The sequence below is a fragment of the Danio rerio genome, chromosome 15 (assembly GCF_049306965.1).
Source record: "Danio rerio strain Tuebingen ecotype United States chromosome 15, GRCz12tu, whole genome shotgun sequence".
NCBI lineage: Eukaryota > Metazoa > Chordata > Actinopteri > Cypriniformes > Danionidae > Danio > Danio rerio.
This window is the reverse complement of record NC_133190.1, coordinates 46,929,956-46,955,688: the sequence shown is the minus strand read 5'-3', so window position 1 is coordinate 46,955,688 and position 25,733 is coordinate 46,929,956. Positions and strand designations below refer to the sequence as shown.

The window sequence follows — 25,733 nt, the reverse complement described above, 5'->3', positions numbered from 1 at the left end:
CTGCGCATGCGTGTTTCACACTGAGCGTTAACTTCCTCCAGAGGGCGCTTTAGCATCAAAAGCCAAAACGCGGTAAATATATCGCTTTAGTTTAATCAGCAAAGTATTTGTGTCATTAATTGACTGAAAACATCATCTAACCGTGCATAACTATTACAAAATCATTTATAGATGTTTTATTGAAAGTATAATACATATTTTGGTCATTAAAATGTTTATTGATCTGAGATCGGGAGAAAAGAGATCATGTTTGTGTAAATCAGTGTTGATTAAACTAAAATAATACTATAAAACAATATAACCAATATAAAGCAGCATAACAAACTGTTGAGTTCAGCTAGAGATAGTCAGACATGATGACACTGAAAGCCAAACATCTATTTATTACTATTACTATATTATATTTATTGTCTGTATAGTTATAGCCTCATATGTGTCTGCTTATTCAATTAAACATGACAACTGGATTAAATGAAAGGGACATAAAGTGTAACTGAGCTGTTAAACAATTAAGTTTTCTCTTCATTTATTATTATAATGTCTGAAATCTTCTGTAAATTGACACATTAATCTCGTTTTATTGGTGTCAACAGGCTATAAACTGCACAATCATAAACTTAAGAGTTTTAGTCCACAAATTTCTTGTATTTTTTAATTCACAGAATTGTTCATGAGTGAAAACTGAAGTACCGTAAACCAATTTAATAACACAAACCCACAAAATCAGGTCTCTTTCAGTTTTAAAACAGATTTGTAAATAGAAAACCTTCATTCATTAATCTTCCTTCAGCTTAGTCCCTTTATTCATCAGGGGGCTCCACAGTGGAATGAACCGCCAACTTATTTAGCATATGTTTTACACAGTGGATGCCCTTCCAGCTGCAACCCAGTACTGGGAAACACCCATACACACTCATTCACACACACTAATACTCTACGACCAATTTAGTTTATTCAATTCACCTTTAGAGCATGTGTTTGGACTGTGGGGCAAACCGGAGGAAACCCACGCCAACACGGGGAAACATGCAAACTCCACACTGCTTAGTTCAGCTGAAGCTGATGAAACTAAAAGCCAAACGTTTATTTACCAGTGGACACGTCTGCTCTTATATGAAAAATAATGACAAAATGTGTCTGTCTGATTTCTATAACACAGGACTGAACTAACAGGAACATCACATTACATGAGCATCAGTTTCAGATCTCAATATTACTGTCAACAAACTACAGGGTTGGAGCTTTAAAATCTGGTGCAGCTCTTTAATTAGAACAACAGGAGAAAACATTTGAGTATAATGAACTAAAACAGAACTTAAAATAACACTGAGCTCTCGCTGAAACTAGCATTATGTGTTAGAGTTATTAGTTTCTCCAAAGTCAAGTCAAAAACATTCTGAACAAAATGAATCTGTGTAAACTTTTCCTCATACAGAACAAAGCCTTCTCATATTAATAACCACTGACACTCAGTGTGAACATACTCCAGACCCACTGAGTCTCTTCTCACAATATGAGCACTTGAGCTTTTATATGAATCTGGAAATGAACGTTCAGCTGCTGAATGGCTTTTCTCCAGTGTGAACAAGCAGATGATAAGTCAGACTCCATGAGTCTTTGAAACTCTTCTGACATGGAGGACAGCAATACGGCTTCTCTCCAGTGTGAATTCGCTCGTGTGATTTCAGATGTGAAGACCGACTGAAACTCTTCTCACAATATGAGCACTTGTGAGGTTTTTCTCCAGTGTGAATCCTTTGGTGGATTTTCAGACTGCCAGATTGAGTAAAGCTCTTCCCACACTCCAAACACACATGACCTCTCTCGCCAGTGTGTATTTTCTGGTGTCGTTTACAATCACTGAGACTTAAAAATCTCTTTTCACAGAACAGACATGCATAAGGCTTCTCATTTGTGTGAATTCTCATGTGTCGTCTCAGAATTGTTGATGAGCTAAAATCATGACCACACTGAGTGCAGGTAAACGGCTTCTCTCCAGTGTGAACAAGCAGATGATAAGTCAGACTGGATTTGTCTTTGTAACTCTTTCCACACTGAGTACAGTGATACGGCTTTTCTCCAGTGTGAATTCGCTCATGTGATTTCAGATGTGAAGACTGACTGAAACTCTTCTCACAATATGAGCACTTGTAAGGTTTTTCTCCAGTGTGAATCCTCTGGTGGATTTTCAGATGACCAGCTGTAGTAAAGCTCTTCCCACACTGCAAACACTCATGATCTCTCTTGTCTTCATGTGTTTTCTGGTGCTGTTTATAACTGTCCAGCTGTGAGAAACTCTTTCCACATTCAGTACAGGTGTACGGTTTCTCTCCAGCGTGAGTCTTTCTGTGTTTTTTCAGTTTGGATTTTCTTCTGAAACTCTTTCCACACTGACGACAGCTGTGCAGATGTGTTGTTTTAGTTCCTTGAGTGTTGAAGTTGCGTTCCTCATCCTCTTCTTGTCTTTGCTCGTTCTCCTCCATCTGATCTAAAATAAACAAAGTGAAAATCAGTTCAAGTGAAACACTTTAAGTTTAAATATCAAACTTTTAATCTGATGTACTAGTGTTAAAGGGATAGTGATAGGTGCCATGACACCCAGTAACAATTAATAATTTACACCTGAAATCAGTGCAAATATATAAAAGGAAAAAAGTTATATATATATATATATATATATATATATATATATATATATATATATATATATATATATATATATATATATATTCACCAACCTGAATGATCTCCTGCTTGTTTAGATGCTCTACTAGCCTTTATGATGGGATATTTTCAGCATGTAGGAAAGGCTGTGATTCACTGTGAACACATCAAAAACAAATTATATAAATTAAAATATAAATCAATCATATTACATAAAATAATATATAACAAAATAATACAAGTAGTTTCTGCCGTTATCAGTAATAAAATGAATACAGTGCAGAACCTTCTCTATGTATCTTATATAAATAAATGTAAAACACCATGTTGGATTACTTGAATATTATACAGACTTCACACACGAACCTATTTATGATGAAGTGGATAAACTGAATATATGTCAGACATAATGTTGTTACAGTTCATCTAAAGCAATATTACACTAACAGACATTTATTTTCCGTTTATAAAAGGCTCTTACTCTGTTAGCTGCATGTTCCCGCCGCAAGGTTTTTTCTCATCTCTGGACTGGTGAATCTCCGTACTGCGCATGCGTGTTTCACACTGAGCGGTAACTTCCTCCAGAGGGCGCATTAGCAACGAAAGCCAAAACGCGGTAAATAAATCGCTTCAGTTTAGTCAGCAAAGTATTTGTGTCAGTAATTGTCTAAAAGCCTCAACTAAACGTGCATAATTATTACAAAATCATATATAAATGTTTTATTGAAAGTATATTATATAGTTTGCTCATTAAAATGTTTATTTATCTGAGATCGGGAGAAAAGAGATCATGTTTGTGAAAATCAGTGTTGATTAAACTAAAATAATACTATAAAACAATATAACCAAACCAATATAAAGCAGTGTAGGGTCCAGCCAGTTGGTCCAATGACGGTATCCACTGGTGGATGAAGGTTCACTGCATGTTCGGTCTTTCCAGTGCACAATGTTGATCTATATTAAACTTAGCTCATATCTGACTCCAATTTTAGTATGAGGTGGTTTAGAAATTGAATACATTTATCCTCGTTTTATCTGACTCCAATTATAAAACATTGAGAAGATTATTTTGTTTCCTTTCACATTATTTTAGATTATGATTGAATATTCTTTTGGTTTGTTATTATACCTTATTCTCATTTACTCAGATTCCTATAGCATCCCGAGTCTTGCACCGGCCGGGTATACAATCTCTTAATACAAGCTTGTCAGTCTTGGTCATTAAACAGAGGCGATTAACCACTCTCCTAAAACGGCAGAACCCTACTTTACTCAATTTAGGAGATTTTTTATGTGGTCCCCATAGATCTGTTATCTACTTAATCAAGACAAAGTATTTTAATAATAATCGCACAGGATTATAAGTTTGTAGATGAAGGCCTAAATATCCACATTTAAATTAGTTTCAACAATATTTTGTTGTTCTAAATAGTTGGCCTTTTACAGTCTAAGTATACTTGAATTAATGCCAATGTGTTAGTCGGATCTCTACCAACATTGTATAGCATGCCACGCTGCTCCGTCTAACATGTTTTAGTCCGTTACTAACCTGTACAGGGGCTTGTAGTGCTATGGACAACAACATTTATCAGTGATAATAACACAAGGTTTGAATAATTCAAAACATAACAATTTATTAGTCAGGTATTATGTATTATGCCAAATTCCTTCAGTCAATTCATAAACAATCAATACAAGACTTCAAATTATCAAAGACAAATCCAAGATGAAAAGATGCATTCCTGACTTCCAAATATTCATAACACGGAGTGTATGCTCCATGTTACGGGCTGATCTGGGTAAGCAGAATCGCGCCGAACATTTCTCAAACCTTACCTTAAGTAATCCAATAATTCCCTCAAGGAAAGGGGTGTGTGCATAACAAAAGGCATTGACAATTAGTGCTGCCTGTGGGAAAGTCACACCCTTCACACTGGTTCAAAAGATGCCTGAAGTTATATATTTATTGTTTTGATTATGTCTATTTCAGGGTGAATGAGACCATTGTACCAGTCGCACTGAGACATTTCAAATGATATCAAACATGATAGATAAAGTCACTTGTGTTATTTAGACATTGAAATGACCATATGTGTGAGGTAAGATGGTTGAAGTCGAGTTTCAGTGGAACTGGTTCTTTCCCGCATTCCCACCTGCTGGGTTGTGAAGCCAATTGTCTCTGTTTTTGGCTCATGTTTGAATTGTCAAAGACATCAAAGTATTTGTGATATCTCACGCCTTACAAGCAGCATAACAAACTGTTGAGTTCAGCTAGAGATAGTCAGACATGATGAAACTGAAAGTCAAACATCTATTTATTACTATTACTATATTATATTTATTATCTGTATAGTTATAGCCTCATATGTGTCTGCTTATTTAGTTAAACATGACAAATGGATTAAATGAAAGGGACATAAAGTGTAACTGAGCTGTTAAACAATTAAGTTTTCTCTTCATTTATCTTTCAGTTTTAAAACAAATTTGTAAATAGAAAACTTTCACTCATTCATTTTCCTTCAGCTTAGTCCCTTTATTCATCAGTGGTCTCCACAGTGGAATGAACTGCCAACTTTTCCAGCATGTTTTACACAGTACATGCCCTTCCAGCAGCAACCCAGCACTGGAAAACACCCATACACACATTCACACACACTCATACACTACGGCCAATTTAGTTTGTTCAATTCACCTATAGCGCAAGTGTTTGGACTGTGGTGGAAACCGGAGCAACAGTGCTAACAACTGAGCTACTGTGTCGCCTAAATAGAAAACAATCAACCACATAATTCCAGTTCATTTGTTTTTATTTTATTGTCAAACTACAAGCTCATGCACAATCAGCTCAAAGCTTGTTGTTTGTTCCTTAATTATGGAATGAACCAGTCAGAATTATAAAACAATACACCGTTATAACATTTGATATTTTCTTTCTACAAGATGAATGTGCTTAACGCTTATCATTTCTGAGTTTTTTGTGTTGTTTCAGAGTGCGTTTCACACAATGTATAGGTGCATTGTTTTGTTCTGAAAAGTATTAAAATTGATAAAATGGTTTTTGGTGCAGTTCGCTTTCACACGGCAAAGTATGTGCGAGTAAACTCTCCTCACATTGGTCAGAATTTCAGGGTTTATTTCCAGACTCAGATGGATTTTAATTTATGATTGTGACGAGGGGGCGTGGCCGAGAGCCGTGGGAACGGAGTGAGGCCACCGCGTAAGTGGATACACCTGCGGTGCGCACCTGCCTCTGATCCCACTGAAGGAGCTCTGGACCATAAAAGGAGGACCGATGGCAGAGGAAGCCGAGAGAGGACCGGGCCCGGACATATTGTTTTACTTTTGCTTTCAGTTTGACTGCAGTCTCCGTGAGGAGCTGCCGTCCGTTTGTTTTGGTTTAGACGGCAGTCTCCGTGAGGAGCTGCCGTCAGTGTTATTAATAAATATTTTAAAACTGCGTCGGTTCTCCGCCTCCTTCTTCCCGGCGGCCAAAGGGCCGTAAACTTCATAACAATGATGATGAGCAATAAGACATTATAAATCAGGGGTCACCAATCCTGGTCCTGGAGGGCCGGTGTCCCTGCAGGATTTAGCTCCAACTTACCTCAACACACCTGCCTGGATGTTTCAAGTATACCTAGTAAGACCTTGATTAGCTTGTTCAGGTGTGTTTGATTAGGGTTGGAGCTAAAATCTGCAGGACACCGGCCCTCCAGGAACAAGTTTGGTGACCCCTGATTTATAATGTCTTATTGCTCATCATCATTGTAATGAAGTAATGAACATGTGCACTTTAATTTTGACACCCACAAACACCGTCAGCAAATATAAATCAGAAGGGTAAGACTTTTACATACAGAGCCTCATTTGAGTTGTCAAGTTTTGGAAAAATCGATCTATTAAATGAATTTATTAAGAAACGTTGGCTAGAATTCTGCATTACAGGCTTAAATTATAGAGAGAGATGACAGATGAAGTGAGACTGCAGTCAGATCATGAAGCAGATCAATGTTGATATTTCTTTTGAGGTGTCAGTGCAGAAATGAACTAAACAATAGGCTGAATACAAAATATTATAAGATTAAAATATGGAAAAGTTATCAGAAGGTAATTACTGTCAATTTTCTTATCGGAAAAACAGCTCTTGGTAGTATCTCAGCATGCTTTCACTTTCGAATTCGTCATGAAACGCATATTTACCGGTTTACCAGTTTGTTTCAATCGAGCCGAGACCACCTCATTTAGGCGATCTCAGACCGATTGATTTGGCACAGATACGATCGCTGGATTCAAATATGCTATAGACCTTTTTCATGGCTGCTGCATGGAGGGCGCCATAGCGACCAGCGTCTTCCGGTAGAATGCTAAAAACTTCCGTTTACAGCGTGTACAACTGGTAATTTGCGCTCTGAAAATGGGTTTCAATGACGTTTTTAATGGATAACAGAGTGTTTTTGTGACACGCAACTTAGAAATGTGTCTGTTAAAGCCGTTATAATCTGTCACATGTGGTTCAAGCGCGTCAGAAATACGAGAAAAACGTTCTCCTGGTTCACGTGTCTGCCGTCAGAAATACAGTGTGTGTGTGTGCGTTCCCAGCCTGTCAGCTGTTAGCTCAGCGGCTCTTTAACACACACACAGAGAGAGAGAGAGCAAACCAGAGTACTGGCATGAAACTTAACAGGTATGAAAGCCGTGCAATTTACAAAAATGACCAATAAAAGTCTGTTATTGATCCTCTGCTGGCTGATTTGCTGTTCATTCTTATCGTGAGCCGTTTGTGTTTTATTTCGTGTGTTGTTTTTACCACGGTTTGTGTTTTTCTGTCATTTCGAAATGACACTAGCCTATATTTTCACTTTGTCACAGTTATTAAATCAGTGTGTCAGTGGCACAGTACAGGCTACATGTGTGTGTCAAACATTTTGGTGATTTACATTTGTTTGGGCTGGTTATGTATTTGAAATACAGAGAAAATGTTGACTTTAGCGAGGACGAGGCTTCATTTAAACTGCAAAAGATGCCGTCTGACAACGAGGGGAAAACGCCTCACAGCAGCTGTTTTCCATCCTATTAGATCGCATTTCTTTAAATGATCAGTCCAGGAGATGGCGAGGATGGACAACAGTATTAGTTTAAAAATGATAAAAGCAGGTAAAATAGATTAAAACTATCGTTTCAAAGCTGATCAAATGTGACTGTTTACACGCTTCAGCTGCCGACCGAAAGTTCTTCGCATTCTCCTTGCGCATACACGCAAACCATAATGGGTCATTTTGCGTTGCAAGAAAAAAGTCTATAAGAACCGCACTAACTGGGCGAATGAAACAGGCTCCGAAACAAATCTCTATGTGTAAAAAGCACCCTTGATGATGATGATTATCAAAAAATAAAATAAATATATAAACAGAGATCAGATTTCTCGTCTTAATGTTCTTGAATGAATTTGAAATGAAAGCTAAACCCTCCTCACTGTGACGACTTACATTTCTTCATGTGTTTGAAAAGATTTTGTGACCATCTGAAACTCTTCTGACATGGAGGACAGTAATACGGCTTCTCTCCGGTGTGAACGCGCTCGTGTGATTTCAGGTTTACAGACCAAGCAAAACTTTTCTCACAATACGAGCACTTATATGGTTTTTCTCCGGTGTGAACATTTAGATGTAACCTGAGACCAGAACTACATCTGAAGCTCTTTCCACACTGAGTGCAGTGATACGGCTTTTCTCCAGTGTGAACTCGCTCGTGTGATTTCAAGTGTCCCGAATGACTGAAACTCTTCTCACAATGTGAGCACTTGTAGGGTTTCTCTCCAGTGTGAATCCTTTGGTGTCTTTTCAGATTGCCAGCTTGATTAAATCTCTTCCCACACTCCAAACACACATGATCTCTCACTTCATTGTGTGTTTTCTGGTGCTGTTTGCAATTATCCAGTCGTGTGAAACTCTTTCCACATTCAGTGCAGATGTAGGGTTTCTTTCCAGAGTGAGTCTTTATGTGCATGTTCAGGTTTCCTTTGCTTGCGAAACTCTTTCCACACTGAGGACAGCTGTGCAGATGTTTAGTTTCTGCTCCTTGAGTCTCGAAGTCGCATTTCTCGTCCTCTTCTTTCAGTTCTTCTCTTTGCTCATTCTCCTCCATCTGATCTGAAATAAAAATCGAGTCAGAAGTGAAGTCTGATTTAACAGCAGAAATCTACAGAGATCAGCTTACTGTGTGAGGGTCAACCTTTTGAAGTTTGAGGTACCAAAGATGACAATTTACTCACTATCAACCAGGGCCAGAGTGGGACTCCTTTTAAGCCCTGGAGTTTCAAGCCTCACGCCTGTTTCACACCACAAGTGTCAGCGGCGCGTGAGCAGAGCGTGAGCAGCGCGTATGTCGAGCAGTAGCAGCACGCAGGCGTTTGCCTTTCACACCAGCTGCGTCTGCAGCGCGCAGCTCTTCGGCAGCTGCTGCAGAGATCAACCTATCTCTGTCTATTCTATCTAGTTACCCATGTCTCTCTATATACAAATACACTTTTTAAACTTTTCATCTGCACCAAGGCCCCTCCTATGCTGTTTCTTTAACCGGCAAATGTTTATTTTACAAATTCTATAGATCAAATAGTGATGTATGCTTCTCAATCTAACTTATATGAGAAGCGTCTAGTCAGAGGACAATCGCCTGTGATATCATGTCATTTGTTTTTTATTATCAGGTTGCTGTAGACCTAGTTATAATAATATTTATACGATATAGTTATAATGATATTTATACATGATCAAACTAGTGTTACTTTCTCCGCTTCAGTGATGTCCAGCGGCAGAAAAACAGCTCGTTAATTCATGCTCGTGCAGAGGATGAGACGGACAAAAGTAACCAATGCATGCCATTCTTTTACTTATTTTCGTGTTGTTAGATTCACAGTGCAATTTGTGCAAACAGCTCCCGGTAGGAATAACTCGAGTGAACATAAAACAAAGCCGATTAAAACTTTCTTCCTCTGCTCAGCTGCACAGAACACAGCGAGCTCACATCATCCAGCATGCGTGTCGAACTACACTACCCACAATACACTTCGCCATGGACTACAAATCCCGTAAATATTCCATTTACCCTCTCCTACAACACTAGTGTGCAACTTAAGCAAAACTGATACTAAAATTGTTTTACATTTGGTTTTGTAGTTCGGGCCTAAATAAATGTTTGTGCCGTTTTAAATCGTTTTAAGTTAATTTGAATGACTATATATAAACCATTTGACATTATTAACGCATTTATTGGGTAAAATTGCTACTTTTTACTGTCATTCAATGAGTTTTGGTCATTATCAATGCACTGTCACTTTAATTGAGCGTGAGCAGCGCGTCAAAAATAGACCCAGCGCCGAAACTATCGCTGCACTGCTGCTTCGGCGACGCTCACGCCTCGCTCTGACGCGCTGCTGCTGCGTGCGGTATGAAAGCTCTAATCTGTTAACATGGACGCCGAAAACACACGCGCTGCTCACGCTCTGCTCACGCGCCGCTGATGCTTGCGGTGTGAAACAGGCGTCAGACCGGCCCACCTCAGTTCACGACTGACTATATTAAAATAAGGTCATTTCCAATTCAGTTTCTAATTACACTATCACGACTTTTTTTGTTGTTGTTGAGAAAACAGCTGCTTTAGAACTTTAAATGTTCAACAACCCTAACAGTATTTTATGTCTTAACAAAAAAAATAAAAAAAATAAATAACTCAGACGAGGATCAAACCCGGGTCGGTGGCATCATAACCTACCGTGCTAAACACTGGACCACAACGGCTGTACATTCAGAGGTGACTCATCTGAGTTATATCATCATTAAATCATCAAATCATTGCGGTAAAATAATGAATAAGAAGACTGTGGTCAAGTAAATAAATAAATTAATTTAAAAAGTGTGACTGCTGAGAGCAACAGATTCTGGAGCTAGGGACACCGGCCCTCGCGGACAAAATAATGGACCGGCCCACCGGGAATTCTCCCGGTCCTTCCGATTAGCAAATCCGGACCTGCTATCAAGTGTTTCTAAACGTTTATGAGTTTATTTTTTCACTCATAAACACACATGATATGTTGGAGAAGGCTGTAAAGCAATTGACACACATACAGTGGTTGGACAGCAGTTTCGTGGCTAAATTTGACAACCTGGTTGCCAATCTTCCTTGACTGCACATTCAACAGCAGAGTGTGAAGCTTTAACTCGCAGAGTAATGGCAGTTTTGCTTATAGTATTGCAATGCACACAACATTATGTGACATATCAGAGTCCAAAAGAGGACAAATCATTAGGGCGCATCTCTCTGGCACATCTGCGATCAAGACAGCAAGACTTTGTGATGCATCAAGAGCCACAGTATTCAAGGTAATGTCAGCAAACCAGCAAGAAGAACGAACCACATCCAACAGGAGTAACTGTGGATGCAAGGGGAAAGGGATGTCTGGGTGCTAACCCAGATTGTATCCAAAAAACATGAAACCAAAGCTGCCCGACTCCACTGGCTCAGATTATATGGCTGACTGCTACATCCAAACCTTTGGTCACTCATGCCAATGCTAAACATCCGTTTCAATGGAGCCAGCAGTGAAAATCTTGGGTTGTGGACAATGTGAAACTTGTATTGTTCTTCGATGAAGCCACCTTCACTGTCTTTACCACATCCGGGACAGTTACAGTGTGAAGATGCCCCCAAAAAGCACATCACCCAGTCTGTTGCATGCCCAAAGTGAAGCATGGGGTGAATCAGTGACGGTTGGGGCTGCAATATCATGGCACTTCCTATGGGCCCAACACCTGTGCTAAATGGGCATGTCACTGCCAAGGACTACCAAACCATTCTGGAGGACCATGTGAAGAAATAGTTCAAACATTGTATCCTAAAGGCAGTGCGGTATATCAGGATAATAATGCACCGATACACACAGCAAGACTGTTGACTAAGTGGTTTGATGAACATAAAAGTGAAGTTGAACATCTCCCAAGGCCTGTAAAGTCTACAATCTAAACATTATTGAGCAGTTTAGGGTGTTTTGGAAAAGAGAGTCAGGAAATATTCTCCTTCAGCAGCATCATGTAGTGACCTGGCCACAATTCTGCAAGAGGAATGGCTCAAAATTTCTCTGGCCACTGTGCAGGACCTGTCATTCCTAAGACAAACTGATGCTGTATTGGGTGCAAAAGTAGCCCCTACACCAGGGGTGTCTAAACTCAGTCCTGGAGGGCCGGTGTCCTGCTGAGTTTAGCTCCAACTTGCTTCAACACACCTGCTAGGAAGTTTCTAGTTAATCTAATATATCTAGTAAGCTTGGTTAGCTGCTTCAGGTTTGCAGGTTTGATTAGATTTGGAGCTAAACTCTCCAGGACATCGGCCCTCCAGGATCGAGTTTGGACATCCCTGCCCTACACTATTCTAATGAATTATTGTGGTTACCTGTTAATACAAACAGGTTTGGAACAAATGTACAATTATGCCAGAGTTTCTTTTTTGAGTGAACCAGTCCTTTAAAGCTTTAACTCTTTTGTTTTCTATTGTGAGAACTTGAAAATAAAATGTTTTAATGTTTTACAGTTTCTAGTGGGTTCTGTTAAACAGTGCATCAATGAAGACTAGATTGTTCCCTTATATGTTGTAGACACGTAAAACATCCTGTTTCATGACATGAAAGTGTCATCAGAAGCCAGTATTTTGTCCTGCACAGTTAAAGGTGCAATAGGTGATTGTCTTCAGTAAAATTTAAAACTCTGAAACTCTTACATTTTTTTTAGCAAGCAATATCAACAAGACACTATAGAAATACATATCGAATTATGACTTTAATCCATTCCTACAACCCTATTTCTTACACATTACACTTTTTATAACATTTCCCTGAACTAAAATAAAGAGTATTATTTTATTGATAATTTTTATTATAAATAAAATAAAAAAGTTCTACAGAAACATGATTATTCTAAGCAAAAAAATTATCTTTTTACTCAGATTCGTGCAGCTTTATTAACTCATATAAATCGTTATAATTTTTTGATGTAACCCCTTTAATTCTGTCAATCAGTTTGTTTATAACTACAGCACTGGCACTGTCAAAACAACACTATGATTAAAAAGTTATTCTCTTTTGTTTATTCTAATTACAGTGCTAATTGATTACAATTAATCTAAATCTGTTAAACAGAAGCGTCATTGGTCAACAATAAAAAAATCAAGACACTGGATTAAACACCAACCTGAATGATCTCCTGTGTGTTTAGACGCTCCTCTAATCTTCATGATGGAAATACCTTCAGAATTTACTGCAGATTTCTTGCTGTGATCACTGGGCCACATGTCGATTTGGAAAACATCTGAAGAAGTCAAATAAAAAACAATTTATTCATTTTCCTACAGCTTAGTTCCCTTATTATTCAGGGGTTGCCACAGTGGAATGAACCACCCAAATAAAATAATAAATTAATGCATTGTGTTGAATGTCTTATAAATTACATAATAATGTATTATAAAAATATATATTTACTTGTTACTATCATTGTCAATAAGAAAATACAGAGCTGAAAGCATCTTTATGATAAAAAAAAGCAAAACACCATATTGAATTCTTTGAAAATAGCATGAAATATTATTACAGGATTAAAAAAAGACCTTGTTTTTATAGAAGTAAAGCTGGTTTATATTCACACATTCAGACTTTCTCCTTGACGATATGATTTAGTAAAAGTATTGTTTGCTAATACTAAATATAAAGGTAAAGTTTTTTTTTTTATCTACACATTTGTTCAGTGACACTGCCTATATTGTTTACCATGGTACTTTGAATATTCGGTCTGAAATCACATCTAGGAATGACTTCAAAACAACATTAGCACTATTTAATTGACTGTAATCAATGTTGTACTTTGATAGTCATTGGCTGCTAATATGATTTCATTAATAAGAATTAGCAAACAATACTTTTCCTAAATTATATTATCAAGGAGAAAGTCTGAATGTGTGAATATAAAGCCAACTTTACTTCTATACTCTAAATAATGAAATCATATTAGCAGCCAATGACTATTAAAGTGGGCGAAGCAGTGGCGCAGTAGGTAGTGCTTTCGCCTCACAGCAAGAAGGTTGCTGGTTAGAGCCTCGGCTCAGTTGGCGTTTCTGTGTGGAGTTTGCATGTTACCCCCGTGTTGGCATGGGTTTCCTCCGGGTGCTCCGGTTTCCCCCACAGTCCAAACACATGTGCTACAGGTGAATTGGGTAGGTTAAAATGTTTGTGAATGTCTGTGTGTGGATGTTTCCCAGAGATGGGTTGCGGCTGGAAGGGCATTCACTGCGTAAAAACTTGCTGGATAAGTTGGCGGTTTATTCCGCTGTGGTGACCCCAGATTAATAAAGGGACTAAGCCGACAAGATAATGAATGAATAATGAATGACTATCAAAGTACAGCATTGTTTACAGTCATTTAAAACGTGGTAAAAAATTTGTTTGACATTTATTAGACATTCGTTTTCAAAATAATTAAATTCTTTGCTCCTGTTATGATTAGAGTCAAAAATAGATCGGATAGGCACCGCTTTATGTTGCACAAGGCATTATTTCTTGATTAAAAATTCAATTAAAAATTTACCATAGAAATGAATTAAATAATTCAACCATATAAAATTATACAATAAAACCAGTACCAAAATGTTCCGGCAGGAAAACATCCTGCTTATTGCACAAGACTCAGTTTTTGGATTAAGCACTTTGTTTAATTTATAATATTTTTAAAATATCTTTTAATGTAAAATGGTAAAAGTCAATTAAACTCTCACACCATTTGAGATAAAATATTCAAATCAACTGTAATATTGTCAGAATATTATTGTCTAAAATGCACAAGCTTCATTTTTTTATAGTAATGTCTTTGTTGATTAGTGCTAATGTTGTTTTGAAGTCATTGCTAGATATGATTTCAGACCGATTATTCAAAGTAACATGCTAAACAATATAGGCAGCGTGTCACTGAACCAATGTGTGAATATTAAACCAACTTTACCTCTATATTTAGTATTAGCAAACAATACTTTTCCTAAATTACATTGTCAAGGAAAACGTCTGAATGTGTGAATATAAAACCAACTTTACTTCTATATTCTAAATAATGAATTCATATAAGCAGCCAATGACTATCAAAGTACAGCATTGTTTAGTCAATTAAATAGTGCTAATGTTGTTTTGAAGTCATTCCTAGACATGATTTCAGACCGAATATTCAAAGTATCATAGTAAACAATATAGAGAGTGTCACTGAACCAATGTGTGAATATAAAACTACTGTACCTCTATCGTGTTTTTGTCAGAATATTGGTATCAAACGCTACATCATTATCTTACTCGTAGCGTAATCTACTTGTTTAACATTACATGAATTTAGTAAAACACGAATTTACCCCCACAAATAGTACATTTAATCTCTAATTTTACTTAAACACTTAACGTTACACAAATTAGAGAAACACGCAAGGATGTAGTTGATACGATGAATATACGTTTGTGATAATCCTTTGAAGATAAAAGTGTAGTTCTTGCTAATACATTTCAACAAAAAGAAACAACAAACAGACATAGATTTTAGTTATATTTACATATTGCACTTACGATGTACGCTGTTATGTTGCTGCCGCAAATGTATCCATAACTGTTGTAAACCTCCTCACCGCGCATGCGCGTTTCGCACAGAGGAGCAGCAGCGTCCTTTAGATGGCGCTGAAAAGCTTCCAAAGTCTAAACCCGGTTATTACTATCACCTCAGTTTAATCAGCAAGGTTTTGTGTCAGTAAATGCCTATCGAGATAGTATCTGGAGCAATTCAACCCCTATACTTAGTGTTTCACAGAAAATATAAATAGGAAAATAATATATTACAGCGGAGAAAAGTCTATTAAAGATTTTGCTAACACATTTCTCATTAAAAACCTTCCCCAAGGCATAAAAACACATTACACTGAGGCACTTTTAAAATACTTCTGTTTAGATCAGGGGTGCCCAAACTTTTGTTTATGAAGTGCCAAAAACTAAACTTAATTGTGGGCCGAAGGTAATCATCATGGTAATTTACTAATATATTATTAGCCCCTTTCACACATACAGACCTTTCCGGAAAATTGCCGGCAATTTTCCGGAAAGGTTGTATGTGTGAACGGGTCCTTTTTGAAAATACCGGTAAATTCGTTCTGGCTATTTTCCGGAAAGAGAAGTTGTAAAATTACCGGCAATTTGCTGGAATGCTGCGCTGTGTGAATGCAGAAGGAAGATTGCCATAATAAGCGCTACATGCGAAAGTGATCCTGCGAAGGTTGTTCACAATATTGATCATCCACAGAGTTTGTAATTTAGTCAAATGTTTACAAATACAAGCGCAGCCGTTTAAAGCTCATTTGTGGTGAATGATGTCAGAATTTACCGGTATTTTGGAATGGATGTGTGAATGCTCTTTTCCGGAAAATTTCCGTAACGTCCTCGCCTGTGTGAACAGCGCTTTTTTCAATATACCAGTAAAGTCGTTCCGGAAATTTTCCAGATATTTACCGGTATCACTGTGTGAAAGGGGCTATTATTATTCAAAAATAAATAGAAAAAATACTTTAATCGTATTAATAATTATCCTTTTTGTTTACATTTTATAATGACCTTCTTACAATAAAAACACAAACACAGGGCTGCCAACTTTTGGTTTTAGATTGGAGTGAGAATTTTTAGCTACTACTATCTGCTCTTCAGCCACCATAACAGGGGAGTTCTCAAGATCTACCTGAGCTCAAACTCCCCTCTCGCCTTGCTTCCTGAGGGAGCCTCAGGCTCGAGGATCTTATGAGCTCAGGGCTCTCTCTCGGGACTGCATGCCAAACTAGCTTTATAATCAAACATCAGCTAAGTGTGAACTCTTGAAACATGGATTGAATTGAAGCCCTCATTCATGTTGATGCATAATTTATTTCAGAAGTTGGATAAAGATGCAAATATGAAACTTAATAATCCAAAATGAGTATCATAATTTGAAGCTTTAATATAAAATGTAAACAATTCATAAGCATGCCATCACATGTAGGCCACAGATTAAAAGCACATAAATACAAGACAACTTACAAACTATATCTGACAAGACGAAAAACTGACATGAAATCTTAAAGCTGCTAAATGCTGTTGATTAATACGGCTTCTATTAGTGTCTAACTGCATAAACTGGTGTAAAATCAGAACACAATCAAATAAAAACATGCAAAAAAAAAAATGGCAAAAATAGTCGTTAATCAGACAACAATAATAAAAAGGAAAGATTAAAATGATTTACACTGGCGTTCTCAGAGCGTTTCAACCTTTTCCTCATCGCATGAATCTGACACGAAAACTAAACAATGTTTACTGAGACCACTTACATTTCCTCATGTGTCTGAGAAGACTTTTTGACCATCTAAACCTCTTCTGACATGGAGGACAGTAATACGGCTTCTCTCCAGTGTGAATTCGCTCGTGTCTTTTCAGCTCTGAAGACTGACTGAAACTCTTCTCACAATATGAGCACTTGTGAGGTTTTTCTCCAGTGTGAATCATTTGGTGCCGTTTCAGATGGCCAGCTCTAGTAAAACTCTTCCCACACTCCAAACACACATGATCTCTCTCGTCAGTGTGTGTTTTCTGGTGCAGTTTTTGTTCATCCAGACGTGAAAATCTCTTTTCACAGAACAGACATGCATAAGGCTTCTCATTCGTGTGAATTCTCATGTGTATTTTCAGACTTGACGATGAGCTAAAATCATGACCACACTGAGTACAGGTAAACGGCTTCTCTCCAGTGTGAATTCGCTCATGTCTTCTCAAGTGTCCCGGTAGACTGAAACTCTTCTCACAATATGAGCACTTGAGAGGTTTTTCTCCAGTGTGAATTCGCTCGTGTCTTTTCAAGTCTCTAGACTGTCTGAAACTCTTCTCACAATATGAGCACTTGTGAGGTTTTTCTCCAGTGTGAATCATTTGGTGGATTTTCAGACTGCCAGCTCTAATAAAGCTCTTCCCACAGTCCAAACACACATGATCTCTCTCGTCAGTGTGTGTTTTCTGGTGCATTTTTTGTTCATCCAGACGTGAAAATCTCTTTTCACAGAACAGACATGCATAAGGCTTCTCATTCGTGTGAATTCTCATGTGTATTTTCAGACTTGAAGATGAGCTAAAATCATGACCACACTGAGTACAGGTAAACGGCTTTTCTCCAGTGTGAATTCGCTCGTGTACTCTCAAGTGTTCCGGTACACTGAAACTCTTCTCACAATATGAGCACTTGTGAGGTTTTTCTCCGGTGTGAATCATGTGGTGTCGTTTCAGACTACCAGCTCTAGTAAAACTCTTCCCACACTGCAAACACTCATGATCTCTCTTGTCTTCATGTGTTTTCTGGTGCCGCTTATAACTGTCCAGCTGTGAGAAACTCTTTCCACATTCAGTACAGGTGTACGGTTTCTCTCCAGCGTGAGTCTTTCTGTGCATGTTCAGGTTGGCTTTTCTTCTGAAACTCTTTCCACACTGACGACAGCTGTGCAGATGTGTTGTTTTGGTTCTTTGTTTGTCTTTCTCTTCATTCAGTTCTTCTCTTTGCTCATTCGCCTCCATCTGGTCTGGAATAAAAATCAGAGTCAGTTCAGACGAACCCAGATTTAACATCTTAAATAACTACCGAAGAGATCGCAAGTCTGTCTTAGTATCTGACAGTATCTTATCGCTTGTTTCCACTGACTGGTACAATACAGTTTAGTATGGGTCACCTTTATCAGGATTGCATTTCCACTGCCTAAAGCACAGGTGTCAAACTCAGTTTAGCTCCAAATCTAATCAAACACACCTGAAGCAGCTAACCAAGCTTACTATATATATTAGATTAACTAGAAACTTCATGACAGGTGTGTTGAAGCAAGTTGGAGCCAAACTCAGGAGGACACCGGCTCTCCAGGACTGTGTAGTGCACAGGTGTCAAACTCAGTTCCAAAAGGGCCGCAGCTCTGCACAGTTTAGATCCAACCCTAATTAAACACACCTGATCAAACTAATTGAGTCCTTCAGGCTTGTTTGAAACCTACAGGTAAGTGTTGGAGCAGGGTTGGAACTAATCTGTGCAGGGCTTCGGCCCTCCAGGAATTGAGTTTGACACCCCTGGCCTAAAGGGTACCAAGAGTGGGCGTGGTGTACGACAAAACGTTTCAGTCGACGTCATGATTTGATTATAACTGCAGATCAATAGCTGCGTTTCCACTATCGCGCCTAAAGAGAGCAAGCCAAGGCCAGTCATGTTTCCACTGTCACTTCCGGGGCCTAATATCTGAAATAACAAACTTCTTGAGCTGATGATATTAACGTGCGCTTGATTATTGACGTGCTTTCGAAACCCGATCCTGTCAGACACTGACAAACACGAGAGTGAAGCGCGAAAAAAAAAGGAGAAGCCGGGAAAAAAGGAGCACATTATTTCTTCAGCAAACGTGAACAAACTGCCTACAAATATTTATATCAATTATATAGCATACTTATATTAAGACCAGCCTGGCTAACTAAGAGCAGCTTAAAACTAGCTAAGAAGACCATCCTGACCAATTAAGACCAGCTAAAAAGTAATAAAAACCCGTCTAAAACTAGCCTGACAAACCAATTAACAAGTCTGAAAAGCCATCTAAACCTAGCATCATAGCATGGGTGACTCGCTGGGCTGGTTTAAGCTGTTTTAGTAGGGATATTATGACATATTTACAGATTGTACGCATTATTATATTTGCTGAATAGTTGTAACATTAACATCTATGATTTTCATATCTATTTGCAAAGGTCGTGTTCAGTATTGACCAAAACCCTCCTCTAGAGGGCGCTAAACAACTTCAAAAGACAAAACGCCTCTAGTATCTGAGGAAACAGCTTAATCTTCCAGTTTGTTTATTAATATTTTACAGCGTCTATGATTGTTTACCTACACCATGTAGTGTACAAATCCGAACGCAATATAGTTAGCATTGGTAAATAAATAAATAACGTCATGAATCTCATATTCAAACAATATAAATATTCATTCATTCATTCATCTTCTGCCGCTTTTCCGAGGCCTAAATGTATTTCTTGTAAAACTTATACAAGTTTCTAAATCAGTAAGCTTCTAGTTCTCAGGGCAACAGAGAGAAACCTCTCATTTTAAACGATGTTCTTGAATGGACATAAAAAATTTACAAAAAACATTAAGGACAATTGTAAATCATAAAAACACATGGTTTTTCCACTGTTATGACGAGTTTGCAGCTTTTTGCATTTTATTCTCTGGGTTTTGACAACAATAGTCCACTTCAATCAGTTTGTCTTTTCTTCATAACTCTCTTCAAGTCTGAATTAATATCAAGTGGTCGAAATCAGGTGCAGAGGGTTATAAATTATCAACAAAATCCTCATTTTTCACTAGATTAAATCCATTTCAAATGTTAATTCAGATAATTAAAAAAAACAATTAAAACAATTTAACTGCATTTCTTCTGTTAGAGCGAATTAACTCAAACCACAATATCACGAATAGACACAAACCTGTGTGCTCCTCCGCATCTTCATGATTCATTCTGGGTGTTTCTGGATCCCTCGTGCTCTCCTTTTACTCTTAAGACTGTTATTTTTGTGGTCATCAGTTTTACCTGGAGTATGAGATCAATATTGATAGTTTTGATTGTTTATTCAATGTCACTGCTGTCAGTGACTCACAGGAAAATATCTAGAAAAACCAATACCTCGTTTTCAAAGAAGGTTCTTGTCAAAAATGTGTCGACATCCACCGAAACCCTTAACAGGTTCGTCGAATAATAACAAACACGACCCAAAGTGAAAAGTCAAACAAACTTTCAACTCATTTAGCCCCGCTCGTCCTCTTCTGCGCATGCGCTGTTTCTTCCATTAATGTGCTTGCCAAGCGCCAAATAGTGCCATCTACTGGATATTTACAAACACTAATTAAAGTCAAATTCAAATTAAAGCAGTAAAATAATCCATTTAATTTCATTGAAATACCCAAATATTTGTAAATCCAGCTCGCAAATTTGTTTTACAGAACCTACAATGTAGTCTACGAGGTAATGGATAATCATACCTTTAATAATAAATTGTACAAGAAGAAAAGTGAAGTATATTTCAAAATAATGTTTTATTTAACTTTTGCAAATACTTCGGGAGTACACTGAGCAGTAAAATCATTATAATATTTGATTTACATGAGTTTTACCTAATTTTAATGTTAGTGTTTATTATAAATAATGTTTATTCAAGTAAAACCTGTATTTGCTGGTTCTTTTATGATCTAAAATATTTTACCCTAAAATATCTAGATTCATTTAGTCTTTAGACAATATTGTTCACATATACTTACAGCCTATTAATGGCCATATAGAGTGTGTAACATTGTCTTGTCAGTCTATCATATAGAGGTTATGACATAGTCTATCTATAATATATAAATATATATACACAAACACACACACAAACACACACATATTTATATGACTTGAATTACTCTAAATTGGTCCCAATTATCATAAAAGGGCTTATTTAATCAATAGTCTTCCAGCAATAACACACCAATCAAGACTAACAGAGCTGTTAAATATCTGTTTTACCTCATTTATTATAATAAAGCAGGGTTTTTCAAAGTCTAAGACAGTGGGCCTCCCTTTTAACACAACTTATCCATTGGCGCCCCCCTCCTCCCAAACACGCACGCACGCACGCACACACACACACACACACACACATATATATATATATATATATATATATATATATATATATATATATATATATATATATATATATATATATATATATATACAGTATATATAAAGATACAGACAGATGCCAGACTGTTAACTCACTTTTATCATCATTTGCATGAAAGTGCAATTATTTACAGAGTAATAACAAGTATTTTAATATAACGTTTTTAAAACTAGGATGATGGTTCAATATGAATAGAACTGTCCATCCCAGTCAAAACAGTGGAAGTTTAGTGGGTCTCATGCTGTCATTAGCCAAAATATTTTGACAAACCACACATAAAGGTCGTGGTTGATCAGCTGGTCCTGTCCACGTAAATCATAAACTCAAATACTGATCATCATATCGTTGTCTTTTGGGTTTAAGCCCTGAACTTGAAGGCTTTTGTGGCGAGGGGGCGTGGCCGAGCGCCGTGGGAACGGAGTGAGGCCAACGCGTAAGCACCTGCCTCAGATCCCACGGAAGGAGCTCTGGATCATAAAAGGAGGAACAAGGGCAGAGGAAGCCGAGAGAGGACCGGACCCGGACATATTTTACTTTTGCTTTCAGTTTGACGGCAGTCTCCGTGAGGATCTGCCGTCCGTTTGTTTTGGTTTAGACGGAGCTGCCGTCACTGTCATTAATAAACCACTTTAAAACTGCTTCGGTTCTCCGCCTCCTTCCCGGCGGCCAAAGGGCCGTGAACTTCATTACAGCTTTGAATCGGGGTGGGTCTCAGAAACCGACCCATTGTATTAGCAGGCATATAATAAACGTTTAAATATAATAAAAAATACATACAATAATTAAACTTAATAATTATATTTTTATTATATTTTTTCCCGCGCCCCCCCTGACATGCTCTGGCGCCCCCCAGGGGAGGCGCGCCTCACACTTTGAAAACCCCTGTAATAAAGTATATAAAATCTTCTGTAAATAGACACATTAAGCCCATTTTATTGTTGTTAACAGCTTACAGACAAGATAATCATTGAATTTTTACTCTAAACAAAAACAAGAAATTAATATTCACATATTGATGTATATTTGCCCAAGATTGAGTAACACAACAATCAAACATGTTAAAGTGAACACATTTAATAACAGAAACCAACAAAATAAGTCATCTAACTGAGCATGAGCATCCACTTTCAGCTTTATAACAAGACGTAAAAAGAAATCAACCACAGTATTCCAGATTGTTTGCGTTTTATTTTCAAATCTCAAGCTAATGTACGGTCAGCTCATATGAAATTGACATGAAAACAAAATTAAGTTGACTGTGACGCCTTGCATATCTTCATGTGTTTGAGTAGACTATCTGACCTCCTAAAACTCTTCTGACATGCAGGGCAGCAGTACGGCCTCTCTCCAGTGTGAATACTCTGGTGTTTCTTCATGCTTGAAGCCTGAGTGAAAGTCTTCCCACAATATGAGCACTTGTGAGGTTTTACCCCAGTGTGGGTAATTTGGTGGCTCTTCAGATGGTCAGATCTATTAAAGCTCTTCCCACACTCCAAACACACATGATCTCTCTCGTCAGCGTGTGTCTTCTGGTGCTGTTTAAATTGATCCAAACGTGTAAATCTCTTCTCGCATAACAGACATGCATAAGGCCTCTCATTTGTGTGCATTATCATGTGTCTTTTTAGGCTTGGCGATGAGCTAAAGTCATGACCGCACTCAGCACAGATGAACTCTCCAGTGTGAACTCGCTCGTGTTTTCTCATGGTCGCGGACAGACTGAAGCTCTTCTCACAGTATGAGCACTTGTACGGTTTTTCAGTGTGACCTCTTTGGTGCAGTTTTAGACTATAAGCTCTAGAAAAGCTCTTCCCACACTCCAAACACACATGATGTCCCGTTTCCGTGAGGGTTTCCTGGTGGTGCTGTTCACAATCGTCGATCAACGTCCCACATCGTTGAGGAGTCTGCAGCTTTCTGGCGTTTCTTCTCTTCGTTTTAAAGTCGCAGTGTTTCTCCTCCTGTTCATTCGGCTCTTGTCTCTCCACTCCATATTCATTCTGGTCTAAATAAACATGATCAGTCAGTAAATATCATGAATCATAATTAAAGCGCGCATTAACAATCAGCGAATCTGCCGATCAGAAATATTGTAACCTCAACAGCCAATAACGAAGATTTAATAGTAGACACCAACCTGTTTGTTCGTCAGTTTCTCCATTATTATTTCTGGATGGCTCTGGATCTCGCAGATATTCGTTTTCCTCTTTAATAAACTCCATCTTTATCATAGTTCATCGCAGATTTGAGCTGCTACACCTGAAGTTTCTCCTAAGTGAACGAGGCTGATCCCAGATCATTCGCCGAACTAACGTCATCCGTTTCACCTGTAACGTTTGGTTGTTAATCCCTCCCTCAGTATCCACCTGCAGACCCGCACACTGGAATATGGGGTTCCATTTGTGCCAAAATTTCCTTGCCTGCTAACGCCCCATTCCCAATGCTTCCCATTCACTTTGAATGGGTGACGTCAGGCGTTGCCGAACTGCATTGTGGATCCGTCGGCGCCGCTTCAGAGGCGTTAAGCCTGATTTATACTTCTGCGTCAGGTGACCGGCGTAACCCACGGCGCAGGCATTAACACTTCCAAAACGCTAGTTGGCAGTGAGGTGTAAATGTTCCTCTGTGTCGAGTTTCTTCGCTACTTTTTTGCTTTTCCTGAACACTTCCGGGATGTACAAGTGGCTCAAACTCGCTCATTTTGAGGCAGGAACCGGCGGACGTGCAACAACTTTAACTATGAGGTAAACACAAAACAAAACTTTCCATCCGGAGCTCCTTCACGGGACTCCACACTTGTAAACAATCGCTCGCGCTGCGTCGCGCCATTCGCACAGCTCTCGGTCCCGCCCAGACTCGTCAGCGCTACCAAGCCGACCAATCACAGAGCTTACGCTTCGCGTCGTTGCGACGTGTAGTTAAATTTTTTGAGAGGTGCACGTCAGTGACGGCGATGGCCACGGCGAAGGGCTATGCGTCAGCGCCGTAGCATACGCCGGTGTTTGACGCAGAAGTATAAATCAGCCTTTACTCGCTGCAGAAGTTGGGACTAGCTCAACTTTTCAACTGCCGACGGAAGCGTCAGCCAATCAGATCGCTGTATGAAAATACACCAGCTAGACCATGGCTGCGTCCGAAACCGCATACTTCTATACTATATAGTATGCTCAAATCAGTATGCGAGCCGAGTAGTATGTCCGAATTCATAGAATTCGAAAATCTGTATGCGAGAAGTACCTGGATGACTTAAGGCTGATTTATACTTCTGCGTCAAACGCCGGCGTATGCTACGACGCATAGCCCTTCGCCGTGGCCGTCGGCGTCGCTGACGTGCACCTCTCAAAAATTGTAACTACACGTCGTAACGACGCGTAGCGCAAGCTCTGTGATTGGTCGGCTTGGTAGTGCTGACGAGTCTGGGCGGGACCGAGAGCCGCGCGAATGGCGCGAGCTGGACGCGAGCCCAATGGAGCGATTGTTTACAAGTGTGGATTCCCGTGAAGGAGCTCCGGATGGAAAGTTTTGTTTTGTGTTTACCTCATAGTTAAAGTTGTTGCACGTCCGCCGGTTCCTGCCTCAAAATGAGCGAGTTTGAGCCACTTGTACATCCCGGAAGTGTTCAGGAAAAGCAAAACAGCAGAGAAGAAACTTGACAGAGACACATTAAGACCTCACTGCCCACTAGCGTTTCGGAAGTGTTAATTCCAGTAAGTACCTACTGAGTAGTAGGCGGTTTTGGACGCAGCCTGTGGCCTATTCCTGACTGAATTTCATTGGCTGACGCCTCTATGACGATCGCTTTAGCCCCAACTTCACACACGCCTTCAGTCAAGCGTTGGCGCTGAAGCCCCGTGTGAATGGGGCGTTACTGCTTCTGCTTCTGTACTTACTACTTTCTGTACTTCCCATTTGTATACCTTTTAACATTGGGATGTAAAAGTAAGGGATATGCCAGCCATAATAAGGGATCCATAATACATGTCCCCACCCCCCTTTAAAAAATCCCCAAATTACTAAATATGTTCATTTGGAGCGGTTTCATTGTAAATAAACAGTTAAATTGTCAGTAATATGATTTATTATTATTATTTACAAAAGAAAAAATAAAATAAATATACACATTAGCTGCAAATACATTAGCAAACAGTTCAGTTTATTAAAATAAATAGCTATTATAATGAAAAAGAATCAAGCTATCAAATCTCAATAACCTTTTATTCACTGTATAACTCACACATTCTGATTA

General features: G+C 38.6%; 4 protein-coding genes across 5 annotated transcripts in view; 1 reads left to right on the top strand and 3 right to left on the bottom strand.

Annotated features, from left to right (window-relative positions):
- nlrc3l (NLR family, CARD domain containing 3-like) overlaps window positions 1–25,733 on the top strand; it is a 480,833-nt gene that overhangs the window by 232,795 nt on the left and 222,305 nt on the right. The gene's annotated exons all lie outside the window — the stretch shown is intronic.
- On the bottom strand, window positions 510–3,189 carry LOC110437928 (uncharacterized). Of its 2 annotated transcripts, none has more exons than XM_068213798.2 (3): window positions 3,146–3,189; window positions 2,739–2,820; window positions 510–2,488 (listed from the first exon to the last, which is right to left on the bottom strand). In XM_068213798.2, exon 3 carries the CDS (start codon window positions 2,481–2,483, stop codon window positions 1,554–1,556), a length of 930 nt encoding a protein of 309 aa, XP_068069899.2. In that variant the 5' UTR covers window positions 2,484–2,488; window positions 2,739–2,820; window positions 3,146–3,189; the 3' UTR covers window positions 510–1,553. The 2 variants fall into 2 exon arrangements, with proteins under 2 accessions (XP_068069899.2, XP_073780192.1); XM_073924091.1 differs by having other exon boundaries at window positions 1,049–2,483.
- On the bottom strand, window positions 510–20,587 carry LOC100332443 (uncharacterized). Its single transcript, XM_073924381.1, has 9 exons — window positions 20,449–20,587; window positions 20,252–20,355; window positions 17,067–18,315; window positions 16,794–16,798; window positions 15,302–15,355; window positions 12,903–13,019; window positions 8,151–8,813; window positions 2,739–2,820; window positions 510–2,488 (listed from the first exon to the last, which is right to left on the bottom strand). Exons 2-8 carry the CDS (start codon window positions 20,280–20,282, stop codon window positions 2,771–2,773), a joined length of 2,169 nt encoding a protein of 722 aa, XP_073780482.1. The 5' UTR covers window positions 20,283–20,355; window positions 20,449–20,587; the 3' UTR covers window positions 510–2,488; window positions 2,739–2,770.
- Window positions 22,395–23,906, bottom strand: LOC797855 (gastrula zinc finger protein XlCGF7.1). Its single transcript, NM_001386251.1, is given in 2 exon segments — window positions 22,395–23,492; window positions 23,625–23,906. Coding segments are annotated over 2 exon segments (852 nt in total). The 5' UTR covers window positions 23,719–23,906; the 3' UTR covers window positions 22,395–22,734.